At 46.1% G+C, this 20,766-nt stretch overlaps 1 protein-coding gene across 2 annotated transcripts in view; it reads left to right on the top strand.

The window, feature by feature from the left end:
• Positions 1-18,130, top strand: part of LOC139366529 (kinesin-like protein KIF3A) — a 31,481-nt gene extending 13,351 nt beyond the window's left edge. Inside the window, exons 10-18 of one of the 2 annotated variants that reach the window (XM_071104132.1) lie at positions 239-316; positions 5,054-5,213; positions 5,443-5,623; positions 11,704-11,814; positions 12,822-12,947; positions 13,077-13,130; positions 13,287-13,355; positions 14,960-15,081; positions 15,726-18,130. In XM_071104132.1, coding sequence (XP_070960233.1) covers positions 239-316; positions 5,054-5,213; positions 5,443-5,623; positions 11,704-11,814; positions 12,822-12,947; positions 13,077-13,130; positions 13,287-13,355; positions 14,960-15,081; positions 15,726-15,774 — 950 coding nt within the window. In that variant the 3' untranslated portion in view covers positions 15,775-18,130. The remainder of the gene's footprint in view (positions 1-238; positions 317-5,053; positions 5,214-5,442; positions 5,624-11,703; positions 11,815-12,821; positions 12,948-13,076; positions 13,131-13,286; positions 13,356-14,959; positions 15,082-15,725) is intronic. The other variant, XM_071104133.1, reaches the window with a different exon arrangement.
• Positions 18,131-20,766: the final 2,636 nt, after the last annotated feature.

Below are 20,766 nucleotides of genomic sequence, written 5' to 3'. Positions count from 1 at the left end.
CTTGTAGGCTGGTTGCTCTCCAGGTTTATTGTGCTTTCTCAATGTCCCCATTTGCCCCCATCTCGCTCTCCTCCATCTCTCACTCTCCGTGGTCGGCGTGTCCTTGGAGCCTCTCTTTCTCTCTCCTTATCTTCTCTCTCCCTCCCTCTCCCCATCCTTCCATCACCCCCCCCCCCTCTCCATCTCTCTCTGTGTTTGACGTGTCCCTGTTGAGTGTCTACTCTACTCTGTGTTGCAGGCAGTGGCAGCAGCATCAGTAGCTCAGACTCCTCTATAGAGGCACAGACCACTGAGGAGAAACCCAAGGCTCAGACTAGTGAGTGGGAGCAGCTTGCTGTCTGCACTACCAACCCTACCACCAACTGCTAGTTAATATGGTCCAGGGACTGTATTCACAAAGCATCTCTGAGTTGAGAGTGCTGATCTAGGATCTGTTTTGCCTTTTAGGCCTATATCATAATGATTTGATGGACAAGGGGGCCTGATCCTAGATCAGCACTCCCAACTCTGAGGAGCCTGATAGACCCAGACCTACAAACTGTCCTTGATCTGTAGGTGCTGTGGCTAACTCCTCAAAGTATTGACTGGAGTTCTCTCAGGACCCTCCTAATGTTAACCTCCCCTACCTGCCTGCCTGCCCTGCCTGCCCTACCGGTCTTATATAAACAGTTGAAGTCGGAAGTTTACATACACCATAGCCAAATACATTTTTCACAATTCCTGACATTTAATCCTAGTAAAAAATCCACCGTCTTAGGTCAGTTAGGATCACCACTTTATTTTAAGATTGTGAAATGTCAGAATAATAGTTGCGAGAATGATTTAGTTCAGCTTTTATTTCTTTCATCACATTACCAGTGGTTCAGAAGTTTACATACACTCAATTAGTATTTGGTAGCATTGCCTTTAAATAGTTTAACTTGGGTCAAACGTTTCGGGTAGCCTTCCACAAGCTTCCCACAATCAGTTGGGTGAATTTTGGCCCATTCCTCCTGACAGAGCTGGAGTAACTGAGTCAGGTTTGTAGGCCTCCTTGCTCGCACACGCTTTTTCAGTTCTGCCCGCAAATGTTCTATTGGATTGAGGTCAGGGCTTTGTGATGGCCACTCCAATACCTTGACTTTGTTGTCCTTAAGCCATTTTTACACAAATTTGGAAGTATGCTTGGGGTCATTGTCCATTTGGAAGACCCATCTGCGACCAAGTCTTCAGATGTTGCTTCAATATATCCACATCATTTTCCTGCCTCATGATTTGTGAAGTGCACCAGTCCCTCCTGCAGCAAAGCACCCCCACGACATGATGCTGCCACCACCGTGCTTCACGGTTGGGATGGTATTCTTCGGCTTGCAAGCCTCCCCCTTTTTCCTCCAAACATAAAAATGGTCATTATGGCCAAACAGTTCTATTTTTGTTTCATCAGACCAGAGGACATTTCTCCAAAAAGTATGATCTTTGTCCCCATGTGCAGTTGCAAACCTTAATCTGGCTTTTATATGGCAGTTTTGGAGCAGTGGCTTCTTCCTTGCTAAGTGGCCTTTCAGGTAATGTCGATATAGGACTTGTTTTTACAAGTGGATATAGATACTTTTGTATCTGTTTCCTCCAGCATCTTCACAAGGTCCTTCGCTGTTGTTCTGGGATTGATTTGCACTTTTCACACCGAAGTACGTTCATCTCTAGGAGACAGAACACTTCCTGAGCTGTATGACGGCTGTGTGGTCCCATGGGGTTTATACTTGCCCACTATTGTTCGTACAGATAGACGTGGTACCTTCAGGCGTTTGGATATTGCTCCCAAGGATGAACTTTGTGTAGGTCTAAAAAAAAAAATTCTGAGGTCTAAGGCTAATTTCTTTAGATTTCCCCATGATGTCAAGCAAAGAGGCACTGAGTTTAAATGTAGGCTTTGAAATATATCCACAGGTACACCTCCAATTGACTCAAATGATGTCAATTAGCCTATCAGAAGCTTCTGAAGCCATGACCATCATTTTCTGGAATTTTCCATGCTATTTAAAGGCACAGTCAACTTAGTCTATGGTAACTTCTGACCCACTGGAATTGTGATACAGTGAATTATAAGTCTGTAAACAAACAATTGTTGGAAAAATGACTTGTGTCATGCACAAAGTAGATGCCCTAACCGACTTGCCAAAACTTTAGTTTGTTAACCTGTTGCGACGACCAAACCCGGATCCGGGATTCTATTTATAGACCTAAGCTCATTACCATAACGCAACGTTAACTATTCATGAAAATCGCAAATGAAATGAAATAAATATGCTAGCTCTCAAGCTTAGCCTTTTGTTAACAACACTGTCATCTCAGATTTTCAAAATATGCTTCTCAACCATTGCAAAACAAGCATTTGTGTAACAGTATTGATGGCTAACGTAGCATTTAGCATTAGCATTCAGCTGGCAACATTTACACAAAAAAACAGAAAAGCATTCAAATAAAATCATTTACCTTTGAAGAACTTCAGATGTTTTCAATGAGGAGACTCTCAGATAGCAAATGTTCAGTTTTTCCTGAAAGATTATTTGTTTAGGACAAATCGCTCCGTTTTCTGCATCACGTTTAGCTATGAAAAAAACCCTGTATCCAGGATTGTGTAAATCTATCAGCAAGCTCATTAGCATAACACAACGTTAACTATTTATGAAAATCGCAAATGAAATGAAATAAATATGCCATCTCTCAAGCTTAGCCTTTTGTAAACAACACTGTCATCTCAGATTTTCAAAATATGCTTCTCAACCATAGGAAAACAATCATTTGTGTAAAAGTAGCTAGCTAGCGTTAGCATTTCGCGTTAGCATTTAGCGTTAGCATTAGCGTTAGCATCCAGCACGCAACATTAACAAAAACATAAAAGCCTTCAAATAAAATCATTTACCTTTGAACAACTTCTGATGTTTTCAATGAGGATACTCTCAGTTAGATAGCAGATGCTCAGTTTTTCCAAAAAGATTCCTTGTGTATTAGAAATAGCTCTGTTTTATACATCACATTTGGCTACCAAAAAAAATCCGAAAATTCAGTCCTCAAAACGCGAACTTTTTTCCAAATTAACTCCATAATATCGACTGAAAACATGGCAAACGTTGTTTAGAATCAATCATCAAGGTGTTTTTCACATATCTCTTCATTGATACATCGTTCTTGGACACATGCTTTCTCCCCTGAATCAAATGGTAAAGTAGAAGCAGCTGGCAATTGCGCACCGAATTCGACGCAGGACACCAGGCGGACACTTGGAAAATGTAGTCTCTTATGGTCAATCTTCCAATGATATGCCTACAAATACGTCACAATGCTGCCAAGACCTTGGGCGAACGACAGAAAGTGTAGGCTCATTCGTTGCGCAATCACAGCCATATAAGGAGAGAATGGAAAACAGAGCTTCAGAAATTCTGCTAATTCCTGGGTGATGCATCATCTTGGTTTCGCCTGTAGAATGAGTTCTGGGGCACTTACAGACAAAATCTTTGCAGATTCTGAAACTTCAGAGTGTTTTCTTTCCAAAACTGTCAAGAATATGCATAGTCGAGCATCTTTTCGTGACAAAATATCGCGCTTAAAACGGGAACGTTTTTTATCCAAAAATGAAATAGCGCCCCTAGAGCTCTAACAGGTTAACAAGAAATGTGTGGAGTGGTTGAAAAACTAGTTTTAATGACTCCATCCTAAGTGTATGTAAACTTCCGACTTCAACTGTCTCTCATACTCTCTTTTTATCTGTCTTTCTCTGTGTCCTATTTCTCTCTTGGTCTGTCTGTCTTTCTGTTTCTCTGTTTCCTATTTCTCTCTTGGTTTGTCTGTGCCTCCTCTCTGAGGAGTCTAGAAGACTGTTCCACACTGCACCTTATTCCCTACATAGAGGACTCTGGTCAAAAGTAGGACACAAAATAGGTAATAGGGTGCCATTTAGGACACATCCAATGTCTCTAGTCTGGTTCTAGATCTGTATGTGCACAGGCAACTTCTTTACCCTGGTTGTCAGACAGATCTGGGACCAGGTTATATTTGTAATTTATTTCAGTGAACTATAGAATTTAATTTAATTATCGAACTGATAGAATTTAATTGACTTGACTAACTAGCTTTAACGCTAACAAAAAAACGGCAACAGAATTAAATCTGGTTCAGTCAGTCAGTATGATTGAAGGTTCTCTCTCTATATTACTGTACTGCCACTTTGTCATGGTCTTCTCCAATCACTTACTGTCTCCATGTCTATATCTCTGAGAGAGAGTGCCTTGTGAATAGGCCTGAGGCCTGCACTCTGTCTAGAAGTTGTTCTCAAATGGCACCTTATTCCCTATGTAGAGCACTACTTTTTTACCCTGGCCCATAGGGCATAGTGCACTATTTAGGGATTTAGGGTCCCATTTGAGACACACACGGATATCTTTAAAAGCCCCTTTTAACTTCCTGCTGGTAATCTAATGGATAGTATCTGCAGAAAGAAGAGACAGCAGTCTGTACATCAAGGAGCTGAATCATACAGCCGATGTAGTTTTTACTGCTCTGTAGAAGACAGTAGCTACTATCTAACACCTTGGAGGGAGAGAGAGAGACTATAAGTGTGTTACATCTAATATTTGACTAATTGACCATTGTAATATGATGTGCTGTCTTAGCCTGGTCCCAGATCTGTTTGTGCACGGTGTGACAATGACCATAGGAGTTGGCAAGACGACACAAACAGATCTGGGACCAGACTGGTGCTGTTTAAGCAAACCTACGAATCAGACTGGGTTGGGTATAGGGTGATGTTCCCCTAGATGCAGATCTTAGATCAGTTTTGCATGTTCTAACGGTGAAGGTTAGGGATTGGTCGATGGGAAGCTGATTCTACGTCTGCATTCTGTACCTAGGGGAAACTTCCCCCTCCCCTTAGTGGGTGGGTTGAGGTGGTAGGGAGGATCTGAACAATAACATGTCATTCAGAAACGTCCATGATGACTGTGGACTTCAGGAATGGCTCTATAAGTCAAATAAATGATCATTATTATTATTATTATTATTATTATTATTATTAAAGGGAAGAAGAAGAAGGTTTCTCCTGACAAGATGGTGGAGATGCAGGCGAAGATCGAGGAGGAGAGGAAGGAGCTAGAAGCCAAGCTGGACATGGAGGAGGAGGAGAGGAACAAGGTCAGGGCAGAACTGGAGAAGAGAGAGAAGGATCTCCTCAAAGCGCAGTGAGTCTGGGGTTACAAACATTCCCTAAATTCCCAAGTTTTCCAGAAATCATGGTTGAAGAATAATCTACTGCTTTAAAATAGGCTTGTCCTCATACTCCTAGATACTTTCGGATGCCCTCTTGTAGATTTGAGACATCCTAGAAGGGTTGAAGAAATATGCCAGAAACTCCACCTAGCCTACTGAAGGTATTTTCTGATCTACTGACCTCTAACCTCCTTCCCCCAGGCAGGAGCATCACCTGCTGCTGGAGAAGCTGTCAGCCCTGGAGAAGAAGGTGATCGTAGGAGGAGTGGACCTCCTGGCCAAGGCTGAGGAGCAGGAGAAACTACTGCAGGAGTCTAACAATGAGTTAGAGGAGAGACGCAGGAGGGCTGAGCAGCTCCGCAGAGAGCTAGAGGAGAAGGAGGTATACCATCTTACACACTGTATCACAATATATTACTTTCAGAAAGTGTTCCCAGCCGCTTGGCTTATTCCACATGTTGTTGTGTTACCGCCTGAATTTACAAATGGATGACACTGGTCTACACACAATACCCAATAATGTCAAAGTTGAATGATGTTTTTTTAAATTCAGACTGTAACACAACAACAACAACAACAACAACAACAAGTCAAGGGGTGTGAATACTTTCTGAAAACACTGTACATCTCAATATGGATGTAGGACTATCAACTCAAAGTAGCGCTGCAGAGAACTGGAGGAAGAGGAGTTATAGCACACAGTGAAATAGAGCATCTACATTGAAAGGGGGGAGGGGGGGTAACCAGGCTGAGTCTTAGTTCAGCCAACTGAAGAGCTGTAATGCATATATGCCTCAGTGGTTAACTCTGACAGCATGCCAGTCATTTCTGCATCAAAATGCTTACCACCAAACTTCCTCTGTCTGAGTGGAGAGGGGATGTTGATCAGTGATAAGTGGAGATGTTATATTTTGGTATGAGGGCACTGACAGGATATGGCATCATCGTCATTCCCAGCATATTGGGTACCGAAATGAGTCATTTAACGTAAACTCAGAGAGAAAAAAGATTAATGAACATGCACCTGTGGAACGGTCGTTAAGACACTAACAGCTTACAGACGGTATTCAATTAAGGTCACAGTTATGAAAACTTAGGACACTAAAAGAGGCCTTTCTACTGACTCTAAAAAACACCAAAAGAAAGATGCCCAGGGTCTCTGCTCATCTTCGTGAATGTGCCTTTACATGCTGCAAGGAGGCATGAGGACTGCAGGGCAATAAATTGCAATGTCCTTACTGTGAGACGCTTACGACAGCGCTACAGGGAGACAGGACGGACAGCTGATTGTCCTCGCAGTGGCAGACCATGTATAACAACACCTGCACAGGATCGGTACATCCGAGCATCACACCTGCGGTACAAGTACCGGATGGTAACAACAACTACCCGAGTTACACCAGGAATGCACATTCCCTCCATCAGTGCTCAGACTGTCCACAATAGGCTGAGAGAGGCTGGACTGAGGGCCAAACATTTACAGTACAGATTCTTCTATGGGACAATATACAAATGTTTTTGTGCAAGATAATTAGAAATATTGTAAATGTATACATTGGTTATCTCAATTGAATGATTTTAACATTATTTGTTGATGTGAAAACCATTTACCTATTTGAACGTTGTCCTCAGATTTTTGGGTGAGGTGGGGGTCACCAGAATTTCTGGTGGGAAAAAAATGGGGCCCATGTTGAAGAAGTTTGAATACCTCTGCTTTAAAGTCACACCAGTCAGCACCTTGCTAGTTCAGATGAGCTGCCTGCTTTGCTTTTCTCAGTCTCAAAATGACAATGTAATCTGTCAACATAATGCATGCTGCAAACTGACAATAACAGACCAATACTGAAGGATCAGTAGTCTTGATTTGATCCCTAAAGCGTATTCCCTGATATAGAGTTTATGACATCAGACGTTTATTTTATGACATCATCAGTTTCCTTCTTCACGAACACTCGCCAATTTACTCTTTTGATTCCATGAGGAAATCTGTTGAATGTTCTGCTGAAATGAGTGAGTTGTCAGAAGTATTGCCCTATATAGGGTATCATTTGAGACAGCCATTGTTGACTCAATCTTGTTGCCAGAGAAAACCCCAATGGGCGGGAAAGCCTTCAGGCATTATTGTTTTCCTGCATGTACTGTTGTCCCCATCTGGAGCAGTCTACTATTGTCCCCGTCTGGGGCAGTCTACTGTTGTTGACCCCGTCTGGAGCGGTCCCTACTGTTGACCCCGTCTGGAGCGGTCCACTACTGTTGACCCCGTCTGGAGCGGTCCACTACTGTTGACCCCGTCTGGAGCGGTCTACTACTGTTGACCCCGTTTGGAGCGGTCTACTACTGTTGTCCCCATCTGGAGCAGTCTACTGTTGTTGACCCCGTCTGGAGCGGTCCCTACTGTTGACCCCGTCTGGAGCGGTCCCTACTGTTGACCCCGTCTGGAGCGGTCCACTACTGTTGACCCCGTCTGGAGCGGTCCACTACTGTTGACCCCGTCTGGAGCGGTCTACTGTTGTCCCCGTCTGGGGCAGTCTACTGTTGTTGACCCCGTCTGGAGCGGTCCACTACTGTTGACCCCGTCTGGAGCGGTCTACTACTGTTGACCCCGTCTGGAGCGGTCTACTGTTGACCCCGTTTGGAGCGGTCTACTACTGTTGACCCCGTCTGGAGCGGTCTACTACTGTTGACCCCGTCTGGAGCGGTCTACTACTGTTGACCCCGTCTGGAGCGGTCTACTACTGTTGACCCCGTCTGGAGCGGTCTACTACTGTTGACCCCGTCTGGAGCGGTCTACTACTGTTGTCCCCATCTGGAGCGGTCTACTGTTGACCCCGTTTGGAGCGGTCCCTACTGTTGACCCCGTCTGGAGCGGTCCACTACTGTAGACCCCGTCTGGAGCGGTCTACTACTGTTGACCCCGTTTGGAGCGGTCTACTACTGTTGTCCCCATCTGGAGCAGTCTACTATTGTCCCCGTCTGGGGCAGTCTACTGTTGTTGACCCCGTCTGGAGCGGTCCCTACTGTTGACCCCGTCTGGAGCGGTCCACTACTGTTGACCCCGTCTGGAGCGGTCCACTACTGTTGACCCCGTCTGGAGCGGTCTACTGTTGTCCCCGTCTGGGGCAGTCTACTGTTGTTGACCCCGTCTGGAGCGGTCCACTACTGTTGACCCCGTCTGGAGCGGTCTACTACTGTTGACCCCGTCTGGAGCGGTCTACTGTTGACCCCGTTTGGAGCGGTCTACTGTTGACCCCGTTTGGAGCGGTCTACTACTGTTGACCCCGTCTGGAGCGGTCTACTACTGTTGACCCCGTCTGGAGCGGTCTACTACTGTTGTCCCCATCTGGAGCGGTCTACTGTTGACCCCGTTTGGAGCGGTCTACTGTTGACCCCGTTTGGAGCGGTCTACTGTTGACCCCGTTTGGAGCGGTCTACTACTGTTGACCCCGTTTGGAGCGGTCTACTACTGTTGACCCCGTCTGGAGCGGTCTACTACTGTTGACCCCGTCTGGAGCGGTCGACTACTGTTGACCCCGTCTGGAGCGGTCTACTACTGTTGACCCCGTCTGGAGCGGTCTACTACTGTTGACCCCGTCTGGAGCGGTCTACTACTGTTGACCCCGTCTGGAGCGGTCTACTACTGTTGACCCCGTCTGGAGCGGTCTACTACTGTTGACCCCGTCTGGAGCGGTCTACTACTGTTGACCCCGTCTGGAGCGGTCCACTACTGTTGACCCCGTCTGGAGCGGTCCACTACTGTTGACCCCGTCTGGAGCGGTCTACTACTGTTGACCCCGTCTGGAGCGGTCCACTACTGTTGACCCCGTCTGGAGCGGTCCACTACTGTTGACCCCGTCTGGAGCGGTCCACTACTGTTGACCCCGTCTGGAGCGGTCCACTACTGTTGACCCCGTCTGGAGCGGTCCACTACTGTTGACCCCGTCTGGAGCGGTCCACTACTGTTGACCCCGTCTGGAGCGGTCCACTACTGTTGACCCCGTCTGGAGCGGTCCACTACTGTTGACCCCGTCTGGAGCGGTCCACTACTGTTGACCCCGTCTGGAGCGGTCCACTACTGTTGACCCCGTCTGGAGCGGTCCACTACTGTTGACCCCGTCTGGAGCGGTCCACTACTGTTGACCCCGTCTGGAGCGGTCCACTACTGTTGACCCCGTCTGGAGCGGTCCACTACTGTTGACCCCGTCTGGAGCGGTCCACTACTGTTGACCCCGTCTGGAGCGGTCCACTACTGTTGACCCCGTCTGGAGCGGTCCACTACTGTTGACCCCGTCTGGAGCGGTCCACTACTGTTGACCCCGTCTGGAGCGGTCCACTACTGTTGACCCCGTCTGGAGCGGTCCACTACTGTTGACCCCGTCTGGAGCGGTCCACTACTGTTGACCCCGTCTGGAGCGGTCCACTACTGTTGACCCCGTCTGGAGCGGTCCACTACTGTTGACCCCGTCTGGAGCGGTCCACTACTGTTGACCCCGTCTGGAGCGGTCCACTACTGTTGACCCCGTCTGGAGCGGTCCACTACTGTTGACCCCGTCTGGAGCGGTCCACTACTGTTGACCCCGTCTGGAGCGGTCCACTACTGTTGACCCCGTCTGGAGCGGTCCACTACTGTTGACCCCGTCTGGAGCGGTCCACTACTGTTGACCCCGTCTGGAGCGGTCCACTACTGTTGACCCCGTCTGGAGCGGTCCACTACTGTTGACCCCGTCTGGAGCGGTCCACTACTGTTGACCCCGTCTGGAGCGGTCCACTACTGTTGACCCCGTCTGGAGCGGTCTACTGTTGTCCCCGTCTGGGGCGGTCTACTGTTGTTGACCCCGTCTGGAGCGGTCCACTACTGTTGACCCCGTCTGGAGCGGTCTACTACTGTTGTCCCCGTCTGGAGCGGTCTACTGTTGACCCCGTCTGGAGCGGTCCACTACTGTTGACCCCGTCTGGAGCGGTCCACTACTGTTGACCCCGTCTGGAGCGGTCTACTACTGTTGACCCCGTCTGGAGCGGTCTACTACTGTTGACCCCGTCTGGAGCGGTCTACTACTGTTGACCCCGTCTGGAGCGGTCTACTACTGTTGTCCCCGTCTGGAGCGGTCTACTGTTGACCCCGTCTGGAGCGGTCTACTGTTGACCCCGTCTGGAGCGGTCTACTGTTGACCCCGTCTGGAGCGGTCTACTACTGTTGACCCCGTCTGGAGCGGTCTACTACTGTTGACCCCGTCTGGAGCGGTCTACTACTGTTGACCCCGTCTGGAGCGGTCTACTACTGTTGACCCCGTCTGGAGCGGTCTACTACTGTTGACCCCGTCTGGAGCGGTCTACTACTGTTGACCCCGTCTGGAGCGGTCTACTACTGTTGACCCCGTCTGGAGCGGTCTACTACTGTTGACCCCGTCTGGAGCGGTCTACTACTGTTGACCCCGTCTGGAGCGGTCTACTGTTGACCCCGTCTGGAGCGGTCTACTACTGTTGACCCCGTCTGGAGCGGTCTACTACTGTTGACCCCGTCTGGAGCGGTCTACTACTGTTGACCCCGTCTGGAGCGGTCTACTACTGTTGACCCCGTCTGGAGCGGTCTACTACTGTTGACCCCGTCTGGAGCGGTCTACTACTGTTGACCCCGTCTGGAGCGGTCTACTACTGTTGACCCCGTCTGGAGCGGTCTACTACTGTTGACCCCGTCTGGAGCGGTCTACTACTGTTGACCCCGTCTGGAGCGGTCTACTACTGTTGACCCCGTCTGGAGCGGTCTACTACTGTTGACCCCGTCTGGAGCGGTCCACTACTGTTGACCCCGTCTGGAGCGGTCCACTACTGTTGACCCCGTCTGGAGCGGTCCACTACTGTTGACCCCGTCTGGAGCGGTCCACTACTGTTGACCCCGTCTGGAGCGGTCCACTACTGTTGACCCCGTCTGGAGCGGTCCACTACTGTTGACCCCGTCTGGAGCGGTCCACTACTGTTGACCCCGTCTGGAGCGGTCCACTACTGTTGACCCCGTCTGGAGCGGTCCACTACTGTTGACCCCGTCTGGAGCGGTCCACTACTGTTGACCCCGTCTGGAGCGGTCCACTACTGTTGACCCCGTCTGGAGCGGTCCACTACTGTTGACCCCGTCTGGAGCGGTCCACTACTGTTGACCCCGTCTGGAGCGGTCCACTACTGTTGACCCCGTCTGGAGCGGTCCACTACTGTTGACCCCGTCTGGAGCGGTCCACTACTGTTGACCCCGTCTGGAGCGGTCCACTACTGTTGACCCCGTCTGGAGCGGTCCACTACTGTGTTAAAGGGGCACTTTAACACAGTAGTGGACCGCTCTTTTTAACGTCAGATTCATTATCTCCAGCACCATTCCAGGATCTACATGGATATAATTAATGAGGTTCAAAAGTGTTAAGATTTTGTGTTAATGATGAAATAAATGAAATGCCAAACTCCCGGTCTTTTTTGCAGGCGGAGCGTCTGGACATCGAAGAGAAGTACACCAGTCTGCAGGAAGAGGCTCAGGGGAAGACCAAGAAGCTGAAGAAAGTCTGGACCATGCTGATGGCTGCCAAGTCAGAGGTAAGAATAGAAGTCCCACAAGGGCTCTGGTGAAAACTAGTGCACTATATAGTGAAAAGGATGCATCCCAAGTGGGTTCAAACACAGGACTGGGTCCTTGTTGTGTTGTTGATGACCTGCAGCAAGAGCAGAACATTAACACACATCATTGGTTCATGACTTCATTAACACAGCATTGGTTCTGTGTTCATTAACACACATCATTGATTCTGTGTTCATTAACACACAGCATTGGTTCATGACTTCATTAACACACAGCATTGGTTCATGACTTCATTAACACACAGCATTGGTTCATGACTTCATTAACACCCAGCATTGATTCATGACTTCATTAACACACAGCATTGATTCATGACTTCATTAACACACAGCATTGGTTCATGACTTCATTAACACACAGCATTGGTTCATGACTTCATTAACACACAGCATTGGTTCATGACTTCATTAACACACAGCATTGGTTCATGACTTCATTAACACACAGCATTGGTTCATGACTTCATTAACACACAGCATTGGTTCATGACTTCATTAACACACATCATTGGTTCATGACTTCATTAACACACAGCATTGGTTCATGACTTCATTAACACACAGCATTGGTTCATGACTTCATTAACACACAGCATTGGTTCATGACTTCATTAACACACAGCATTGGTTCATGACTTCATTAACACACAGCATTGGTTCATGACTTCATTAACACACAGCATTGATTCATGACTTCATTAACACACATCAACACACATCATTGGTTCATGACTTCATTAACACACATCAACACACATCATTGGTTCATGACTTCATTAACACACATCAACACACATCATTGATTCATGACTTCATTAACACACGTCAACACACAGCATTGGTTCTGTGTTCATTCAGATATTGTTGTTGTGTTGTCAGATGGCCGACCTGCAGCAGAACGTTAACATAACATTGGTTCAGTGGTTGTTGTGTTGGTTGTTGAGAGGTTGTTGATTTGTTGTCAGATGGCCGACCTACAGCAGGAGCATCACCGGGAGATCGAGGGCCTGCTGGAGAATATCCGTCACCTCAGCAGAGAGCTACGACTGCAGATGCTCATCATAGACAACTTCATCCCACAGGAATACCAGGTGGGTGTGTGTGTGTGTAGGTGTGTGTTTGAGAACGCGCGTGTCCATCCGTCCATTTATACTTGTGTGAGCGAGTATTTAGTTAGCACTGATGCTAATATGGTTCCTGCTTCTTCCTGTCTGGTGCAGGAGATGATTGAGAATTACGTACACTGGAATGAGGACATTGGGGAATGGCAGCTGGTGAGTTCTGCAATCAGCCACAGTGAAATATTTAACCTGAGAATAGTTAGGCTAAGGAGAGGGAGTTTCTTCATTAACATAGCCAGTACAGAGCAACGTTGGTGTGATTGCTTCATGCTTATGACATTGTTTCCATGGTTACTTGTTGGTCCTCAGAAATGTGTAGCCTACACTGGTAACAACATGAGAAAACAGACCCCCGTGCCGGACAAGAAAGACAAAGATGTGAGTTCTTAGTTCACACCGACATAAGAAGACAAACACAGCATGGTGGATCATGATAATATTATTCTACCCTCACATTCTCTTTCTCCTCCACCTATCCCTCTCCTTCCTCTATCCCTCTCCTTCCCCTATCCCTCTCCTTCCTCTATCCCTCTCCTCCACCTATCCCTCTCCTTCCCCTATCCCTCTCCTTCCTCTATCCCTCTCCTTCCTCTATCCCTCTCCTCCACCTGTCCCTCTCCTTCCTCTATCCCTCTCCTCCACCTGCCCTCTCCTTCCTCTATCCCTCTCCTCCACCTGTCCCTCTCCTTCCTCTATCCCTCTCCTCCACCTGTCCCTCTCCTTCCTCTATCCCTCTCCACCACCTGTCCCTCTCCTTCCTCTATCCCTCTCCACCACCTGTCCCTCTCCTTCCTCTATCCCTCTCCACCACCTGTCCCTCTCCTTCCTCTATCCCTCTCCTCCACCTGTCCCTCTCCTTCCTCTATCCCTCTCCACCACCTATCCCTCTCCTTCCTCTATCCCTCTCCTTCCTCTCTCCCTCTCCTTCCTCTCTCCCCCTCCTCTATCCCTCTCCTCCACCTGTCCCTCTCCTTCCTCTATCCCTCTCCTCCACCTATCCCTCTCCTTCCTCTGTCCCTCTCCTCCACCTGCCCACTCCTTCCTCTGTCCCTCTCCTCCACCTGCCCTCTCCTTCCTCTGTCCCTCTCCTCCACCTATCCCTCTCCTTCCTCTGTCCCTCTCCTCCACCTGTCCCTCTCCTTCCTCTCTCCCTCTCCTTCCTCTCTCCCCCTCCTCTATCCCTCTCCTTCCTCTATCCCTCTCCTCCACCTGTCCCTCTCCTTCCTCTATCCCTCTCCTCCACCTGTCCCTCTCCTTCCTCTGTCCCTCTCCTTCTTCTATCCCTCTCCTTCCTCTATCCCTCTCCTCCACCTGTCCCTCTCCTTCCTCTATCCCTCTCCTCCACCTGCCCTCTCCTTCCTCTATCCCTCTCCTCCACCTGTCCCTCTCCTTCCTCTATCCCTCTCCTCCACCTGTCCCTCTCCTTCCTCTATCCCTCTCCACCACCTGTCCCTCTCCTTCCTCTATCCCTCTCCACCACCTATCCCTCTCCTTCCTCTATCCCTCTCCTCCACCTGTCCCTCTCCTTCCTCTATCCCTCTCCACCACCTATCCCTCTCCTTCCTCTATCCCTCTCCTTCCTCTCTCCCCCTCCTCTATCCCTCTCCTCCACCTGTCCCTCTCCTTCCTCTATCCCTCTCCTCCACCTGTCCCTCTCCTTCCTCTATCCCTCTCCTCCACCTATCCCTCTCCTTCCTCTGTCCCTCTCCTCCACCTGCCCACTCCTTCCTCTGTCCCTCTCCTCCACCTGCCCTCTCCTTCCTCTGTCCCTCTCCTCCACCTATCCCTCTCCTTCCTCTGTCCCTCTCCTCCACCTGTCCCTCTCCTTCCTCTCTCCCTCTCCTTCCTCTCTCCCCCTCCTCTATCCCTCTCCTTCCTCTATCCCTCTCCTCCACCTGTCCCTCTCCTCCACCTGTCCCTCTCCTTCCTCTGTCCCTCTCCTTCCTCTATCCCTCTCCTCCACCTCTCCCTCTCCCCCCCAGCCGTTTGAGGTGGACCTGTCTCATGTGTACTTGGCCTACACAGAGGAGAGTATGAGACAGTCACTGATGAAGCTGGAGAGGCCCAGGACCTCCAAGAGTAGTAGGTCCAAGACTGGACGAAGGTAAACCACCGCCTGTCTCCCAGCTGCTGTCGGTACATGATTATCCAGAATAATACAAAATTAAAATAACAACAATAGTAATATTTCATTTCTGAATAAATGTCAGATTATAGAGAATACTATAAAGTCTATCTGAAGTAATGGTTTACTATAATGTATCACTTTGTCAGGTGTTATGTCCCATGGTAAAATGTTACTTTAAAAGCTGTTATCACAGCGTTCTGCACTTCTGAGAAATACTACACGTTGTTATTATCAGATATTTGCTGCTTTCTGGTCAACCTTAATGTCACTTCCCTAGAACTATAGAAATATATACACTGAGCGTATAAAACAGCATTTAGACACACGTTCCTCATTTTGAGTTTCTTTAACCTCTCCTCCCCTTCATCTACACTGATTGAAGTGGATTTAACAAGTGACATCAATAAGGATCATAGCTTTCAGCTGAATTCACCTGGTCAGCCTGTCATGTAAAGAGCAGGTGTTCTTAATGTTTTGTATACTCAGTGAATATTATCCCCATGATCATCTCATCTGTGTCCCCAGTGTCACCCTATTCTCTATGGGCCCAGGTCAAAAGTAGTGCACTATATAGGGAAAAGGGTGCAATTTGTTAATGCTGCCCTCTTATCTCCTGACAGGAAAAGATCATCGAAGCCCGAGGCTGTGATGGAATCCCTGCTGCAGTGAGCGAGACAGGGAGAGAGCCAATCAGGGCTGGAGCCCCATGTACTGCAATTCATCTACACTACTATACCTTAGAGTCAACAACAACAGCAGTCAGTCAAGAGTCCAGCCTGAAGATCTTTATTGTTGAATGTTGTCATTTCAAAATATGTTATCTTAATACACTGTATAGTAAGGTTCTACATGTGAATGGAGATCAGACGTTGGTTCATTGGTCTCGGTGAGGGAAGGAGGGAGCCGCCACTGTACTGTAGGATTTGGGCCTTTCCCTTTAAACTGGGGGTTAATGGCCAAGTCGAAGGTACCTTGTGTTGTAATAAACGGAGACGTGTTGAGGGATAATCAGCTTAACGTTGAGTCTTAATGTAGCCATCGAGCACAGTTCAGGTGGCAACACACTTGATTTCATCCCAACTGGCACCCTATTTCCATTTTTTTAGGGCACTACTTTTGACTACGGCTCTGGGGCTCTGGTCAAAAGTAGTGCACTTAAAAGGGAATAGGGTGCCATTCGGGACATAAAGAGGTGAGTCGATGATGAGCACAAGCCGTGGTTTGTGACCACGTCATCATCTGCCAAGACAACGATGACAACAACAGTCTTCTGTTATATGAGATGAAGATGCCACCACTTCTAATGGCAGGACATCATTAGCATACATCTGATACCCTTCAACATAGTCAAAATCAAAAACTGTTCTAGAAATAATTCATATCTATACCGCAGGTCATAATTCCCCTTATTTCAAGGATCAAACTTATGGAAGTCTAAAATGTACTTTAAACTTAGTTTCCTCCTTTATGTCTGAATGGTAGGACGTGCATGACATACCGCTTCTATAGACGGGCTGGTTGTTTAGCAACAATACCGACGTGTCAGCAACTATAGGGCAAAATATATTTAGTCTCCAAATGTTCTTTGAAAACATAAATAGATTTGCACAATGAGCGCTTGTTGTTGGTTAAATAGCGAATGTCAGCCATTTTAGCAAAGACGTGGCATCAGTTGAAACACCTCATGTTATTAATAAGAAGATGCAACAAGCTGAAACCAGCCTCATACGATTCCCCACATGGCAGCTTCTTGTCATTGTTGCTAGCTGTCTGACCGTTCAGAATCATAACGCCACACGAACTTCTGCCTTATCTACGTGCGTGTCATTTTCATGACGTTGTCAGCTAACCCGTCTATATAGTAGTACCATTCACCCATTAAACACTAACTCACTTATTATGCTTTTATTTCTTCCTTCTCATGTCATCGTTTATGGTGCATTATAGTGGAAGCAAAGTGTCTTTATTTTGTATTATACTGTATGTCAAATGTTTACATCTACTGAGCCCCCCCGTATCTCTTAATAATTTATTAAATTATTGGACATGTTTAATCTTGCTCTTTCTTGTTCCTTTTTCAACATCCCTCTTTTTGTTTATTTCAGTCTCTTGTTTTGATTTGTCTGGTTGCCGTGTGATTTGTCTGGTTGCCGTGTGTAGCATGTTTTAAGATTGGAATCATGCTAAGTTTCTTCCTGTCTTCTAGGGAGTTTTTCCTAGTCACTGTGCTTCTGCATTGCTTGTTCTTTGGTGTTTTAGGTTGGGTATCTGTAGAGCGCTTTAAAACTGCTGATGTAAAAAGGGCTTTATAAAATAAATGTGAATGATTGGTTGATGCTAGAACGCTATGGCACTGCCACGAAGTTGACTTGTTCCACGATTTGCCCAGTGGTCCACACACGATACAGTATAACGTTAATGATTGTGTTTTACCAGTGCTTTAGTGTGGAGACTGCCAGACAGTTGAGTGATACCACATTATAAAATGTAGTTTGAGGCTAGAGTCAGGAATAGGTCAAATCAAGAAAATCTTTGTTGTAGTAGTATCAACACTTAAACAATAAACCACATTTATAAAAAAATATATAGTTTTTACCAATTAGTTAATTTATTCATAAATAGTACAAAAATAAATGTCATAGTACATTTAAATACAATTCAATAAATAATAATTTGTGTTATTGGACTATGCACGGTCGACAGAGGTCCCCTCAGTCCCCTCAAAGTGTTGGGGTCGTTTTGTGATGAGTGACAGGGTGGGGACGGGAATAGATGGCTTGGGCACAGTTGTAGAGGTTCATCAGGAGAGCGCGGAGCTGTTCCTCGTCTCCATTCTTCTTCATAGTGCAGTTGGAAGGGTGAAGCTGGGGAGAAAACAGAACATTCCACTTAGAACCATAGACTAAAGAACCCAGAAAACTACCTTAGAACCCTAACTACTTCCACAAGGCTCATGGTGCATGTTGTTCAATACATCCTGTGTTAAGAAACACTTTATTTTGTGAATAAATCAAATAGTAATGCATTATGGGGGTGTTTTTCTGGACTAGGATAAAGACAGTTTCATATACGCAGATTTCCATTAAAGAAAGTGCTTTTTAGTCCAGGACTAGGCTTCATCCATGTCTGGAACACCGCCAAATACATTTTGAGTTACTTTTTATTTTATTTTTTATTTCTTTACACATAATTCTTATGTCCAACAGTCAGAGTAGTTGTTACTGTTTGATTGACAAGAGCAGGGCTCTGTTCAAGTGGGAGCAACGTTACAAGATATAAATACGTTCTGTTGAACAGACATCTCTATTCGTTCATTTCTATCTGCGACAATTTGGATGTTTCACTGAATACACCTAGCCTAGCCTGGGTACCAGTCTGTTTGTGTCATCACACCACTTTAGATCTGCGACCCAAGCTACAGTACACCCTCAACCAAGTTGATTTGTCTGAATGAGTCCTTACCTTATTGTACTGCTCCAGCACTCTGCTGATTGTCTCTATGTTGTTGTCTGAAGTCCAGTACTGCGTTTTGTTTATGTTAGACAGAATCGTCTCCGCTATGCAGAAATCTTTAGGCTGGAATTTAAGATTATTATAATTATTGATTGTTGTATGATGAATCTGTTGCTGTAATGGTTGAAATAGCCTGTAGAAAATTCTAAAATACATTTGTCAACTTTGTGGTCAGCATTAACAAGTGTCTGATTGCGTCAACAAGTGTTGACATGAGTAAGTTAACCGATCAATTAACAGTTATCACTGATGGACAAGAGGGGACAATTTCACGGACACAGATTAAAGCCTATTCTTGGACTAAAGAGCACTTTCAATGGGGAATCTCCATTGAACATAGTTTTAATTCTCTAGGACTAGGCTTAATCTGTGTCTGTGGAAACCTGCACACTGTCTATCATGTTTTCATCAAGAATATGGATGCAACTTACCCCGTGTGACTTGCAGCGATCTTGCTTGAATTCCGCTGGCACTAGATGGTTCAAAAGGGCCTGAAAGGATGACGAAACGTCACAATAGTAGCATTTTTTCATGACCCCTTTTCATTTTTAACAAGAGACTTTCTAATCCGATAGAGCAGTGCAACATTTGATAACACTGTAGATACAATGTATTATTGTACTTTTCATATTTCAATCTTCTTACCTCCGGGCCTTCCTTGAGCGTCTTGTTAGCCTCTTTCATGATCCTCTGCAGTAGATGAATCTCATCAGGTGTCTTAGTGGGCGCAGTGAAGACCAGCACAAATGCAAAGGAGAAGAGGAGAGCAAGAGTCTTCATGGCTTTACAGTAGTAGAAGTAGTAGCAGGCTGTGACTTGATACTGTCTCGGGGTGAAGAAGGTTCAAATGTGACTGACTTGCATCATCAAACACAGGCCCCTTATATTGTCACTAGATCTACCCTCACAGAGCCCACTAGATAGAGATCACTACGTCACAGCTACAATTCTGATGATCAGCATCCAGGATGTCCTTATATGGACATATAGCATATAATCAATTAGCAATCAAATCTTTTCAAACTGAAATTTGACTGACAGAGGGAAAACATGTGAAAAATTGCATTCCAAAAGGCTATGTATCTTTCACATCAGTGTTTTTTTATTAAATCAGAAATTATTGCTTAAGGGTACCTTCACGTATTTGTAAAATATTACTGTTCTCAGACTTTTTAGTCCATATATTTAAGATGTATTAAAATGTGTTTTGTTACAAAACGCTATATATCCATTGTTTAGCTGTAATGGAAAGTTGGTATCCTGTATATTTGACTGATATGTGGTTGTCTCACCTAGCAATCTTAAGATTAATATACTTGCTGTAAGTTGCTCTAGATATGACTATCTGCTAAATGACTCAAATATAAATATTTCACACACAGATCTCACATTACTGTACTGATTAATATAAAATAAGCCATTTATATATATGTCACATGTATTATTTGTACAGTTCTTTGTTTTTCCCCCTCATCAATCTACACACAACACCTATAATGACAAAGAAAAAACAGGTTTCTAATATTTTTGCAAATGTATAAAAAAAACTGAAATATTACATTTACCTAAGTATTTAGACCCTTTACTCAGTACTTGTTTTGTTGTTGAAACATATTTGACAGTGATTACAGCCTCGAGTCTTCTTGGGTATGACTCCACAAGCTTGGTACTTCTGTATTTGGGGAGTTTCTCCTATTCTTCTCTACAGATCCTCTCAAGCTCTGTCAGGTTGGATGTGGAGCGTTGCTGCACAGCTATTTTCAAGTCTCTCCAGTGTCATTTTTTATTTTTTTATTTCACCTTTATTTAACCAGGTAGGCTAGTTGAGAACAAGTTCTCATTTGCAACTGCGACCTGGCCAAGATAAAACAAAGCAGTGAGATACAGACAACAACACAGAGTTACACATGGAGTAAACGATAAACAAGCCAATAACACAATAAACAAGTCAATGATACAGTCATGACATTGGCCTGTGGGTGAGGTTTATGACCCTCTCCATTAATACCTTTCTCCCCGCTCTCTCTCTGACTCTACTGAAGGACTCTTGAATAGCCTTTGTTAAACATAGAGAGTCTGTGAACATCAAACAAGTGGGGGGAAAGGAACTATTATTTGGGTAATAGAACCAGTTGAAAATATGCGTTG

The sequence above is a fragment of the Oncorhynchus clarkii genome, chromosome 14, assembly GCF_045791955.1.
Source record: "Oncorhynchus clarkii lewisi isolate Uvic-CL-2024 chromosome 14, UVic_Ocla_1.0, whole genome shotgun sequence".
Taxonomy (NCBI): Eukaryota; Metazoa; Chordata; class Actinopteri; order Salmoniformes; family Salmonidae; genus Oncorhynchus; species Oncorhynchus clarkii.
Note: the sequence above shows the minus strand (reverse complement) of the source record. Positions and strands in the feature narration are given on the sequence as shown.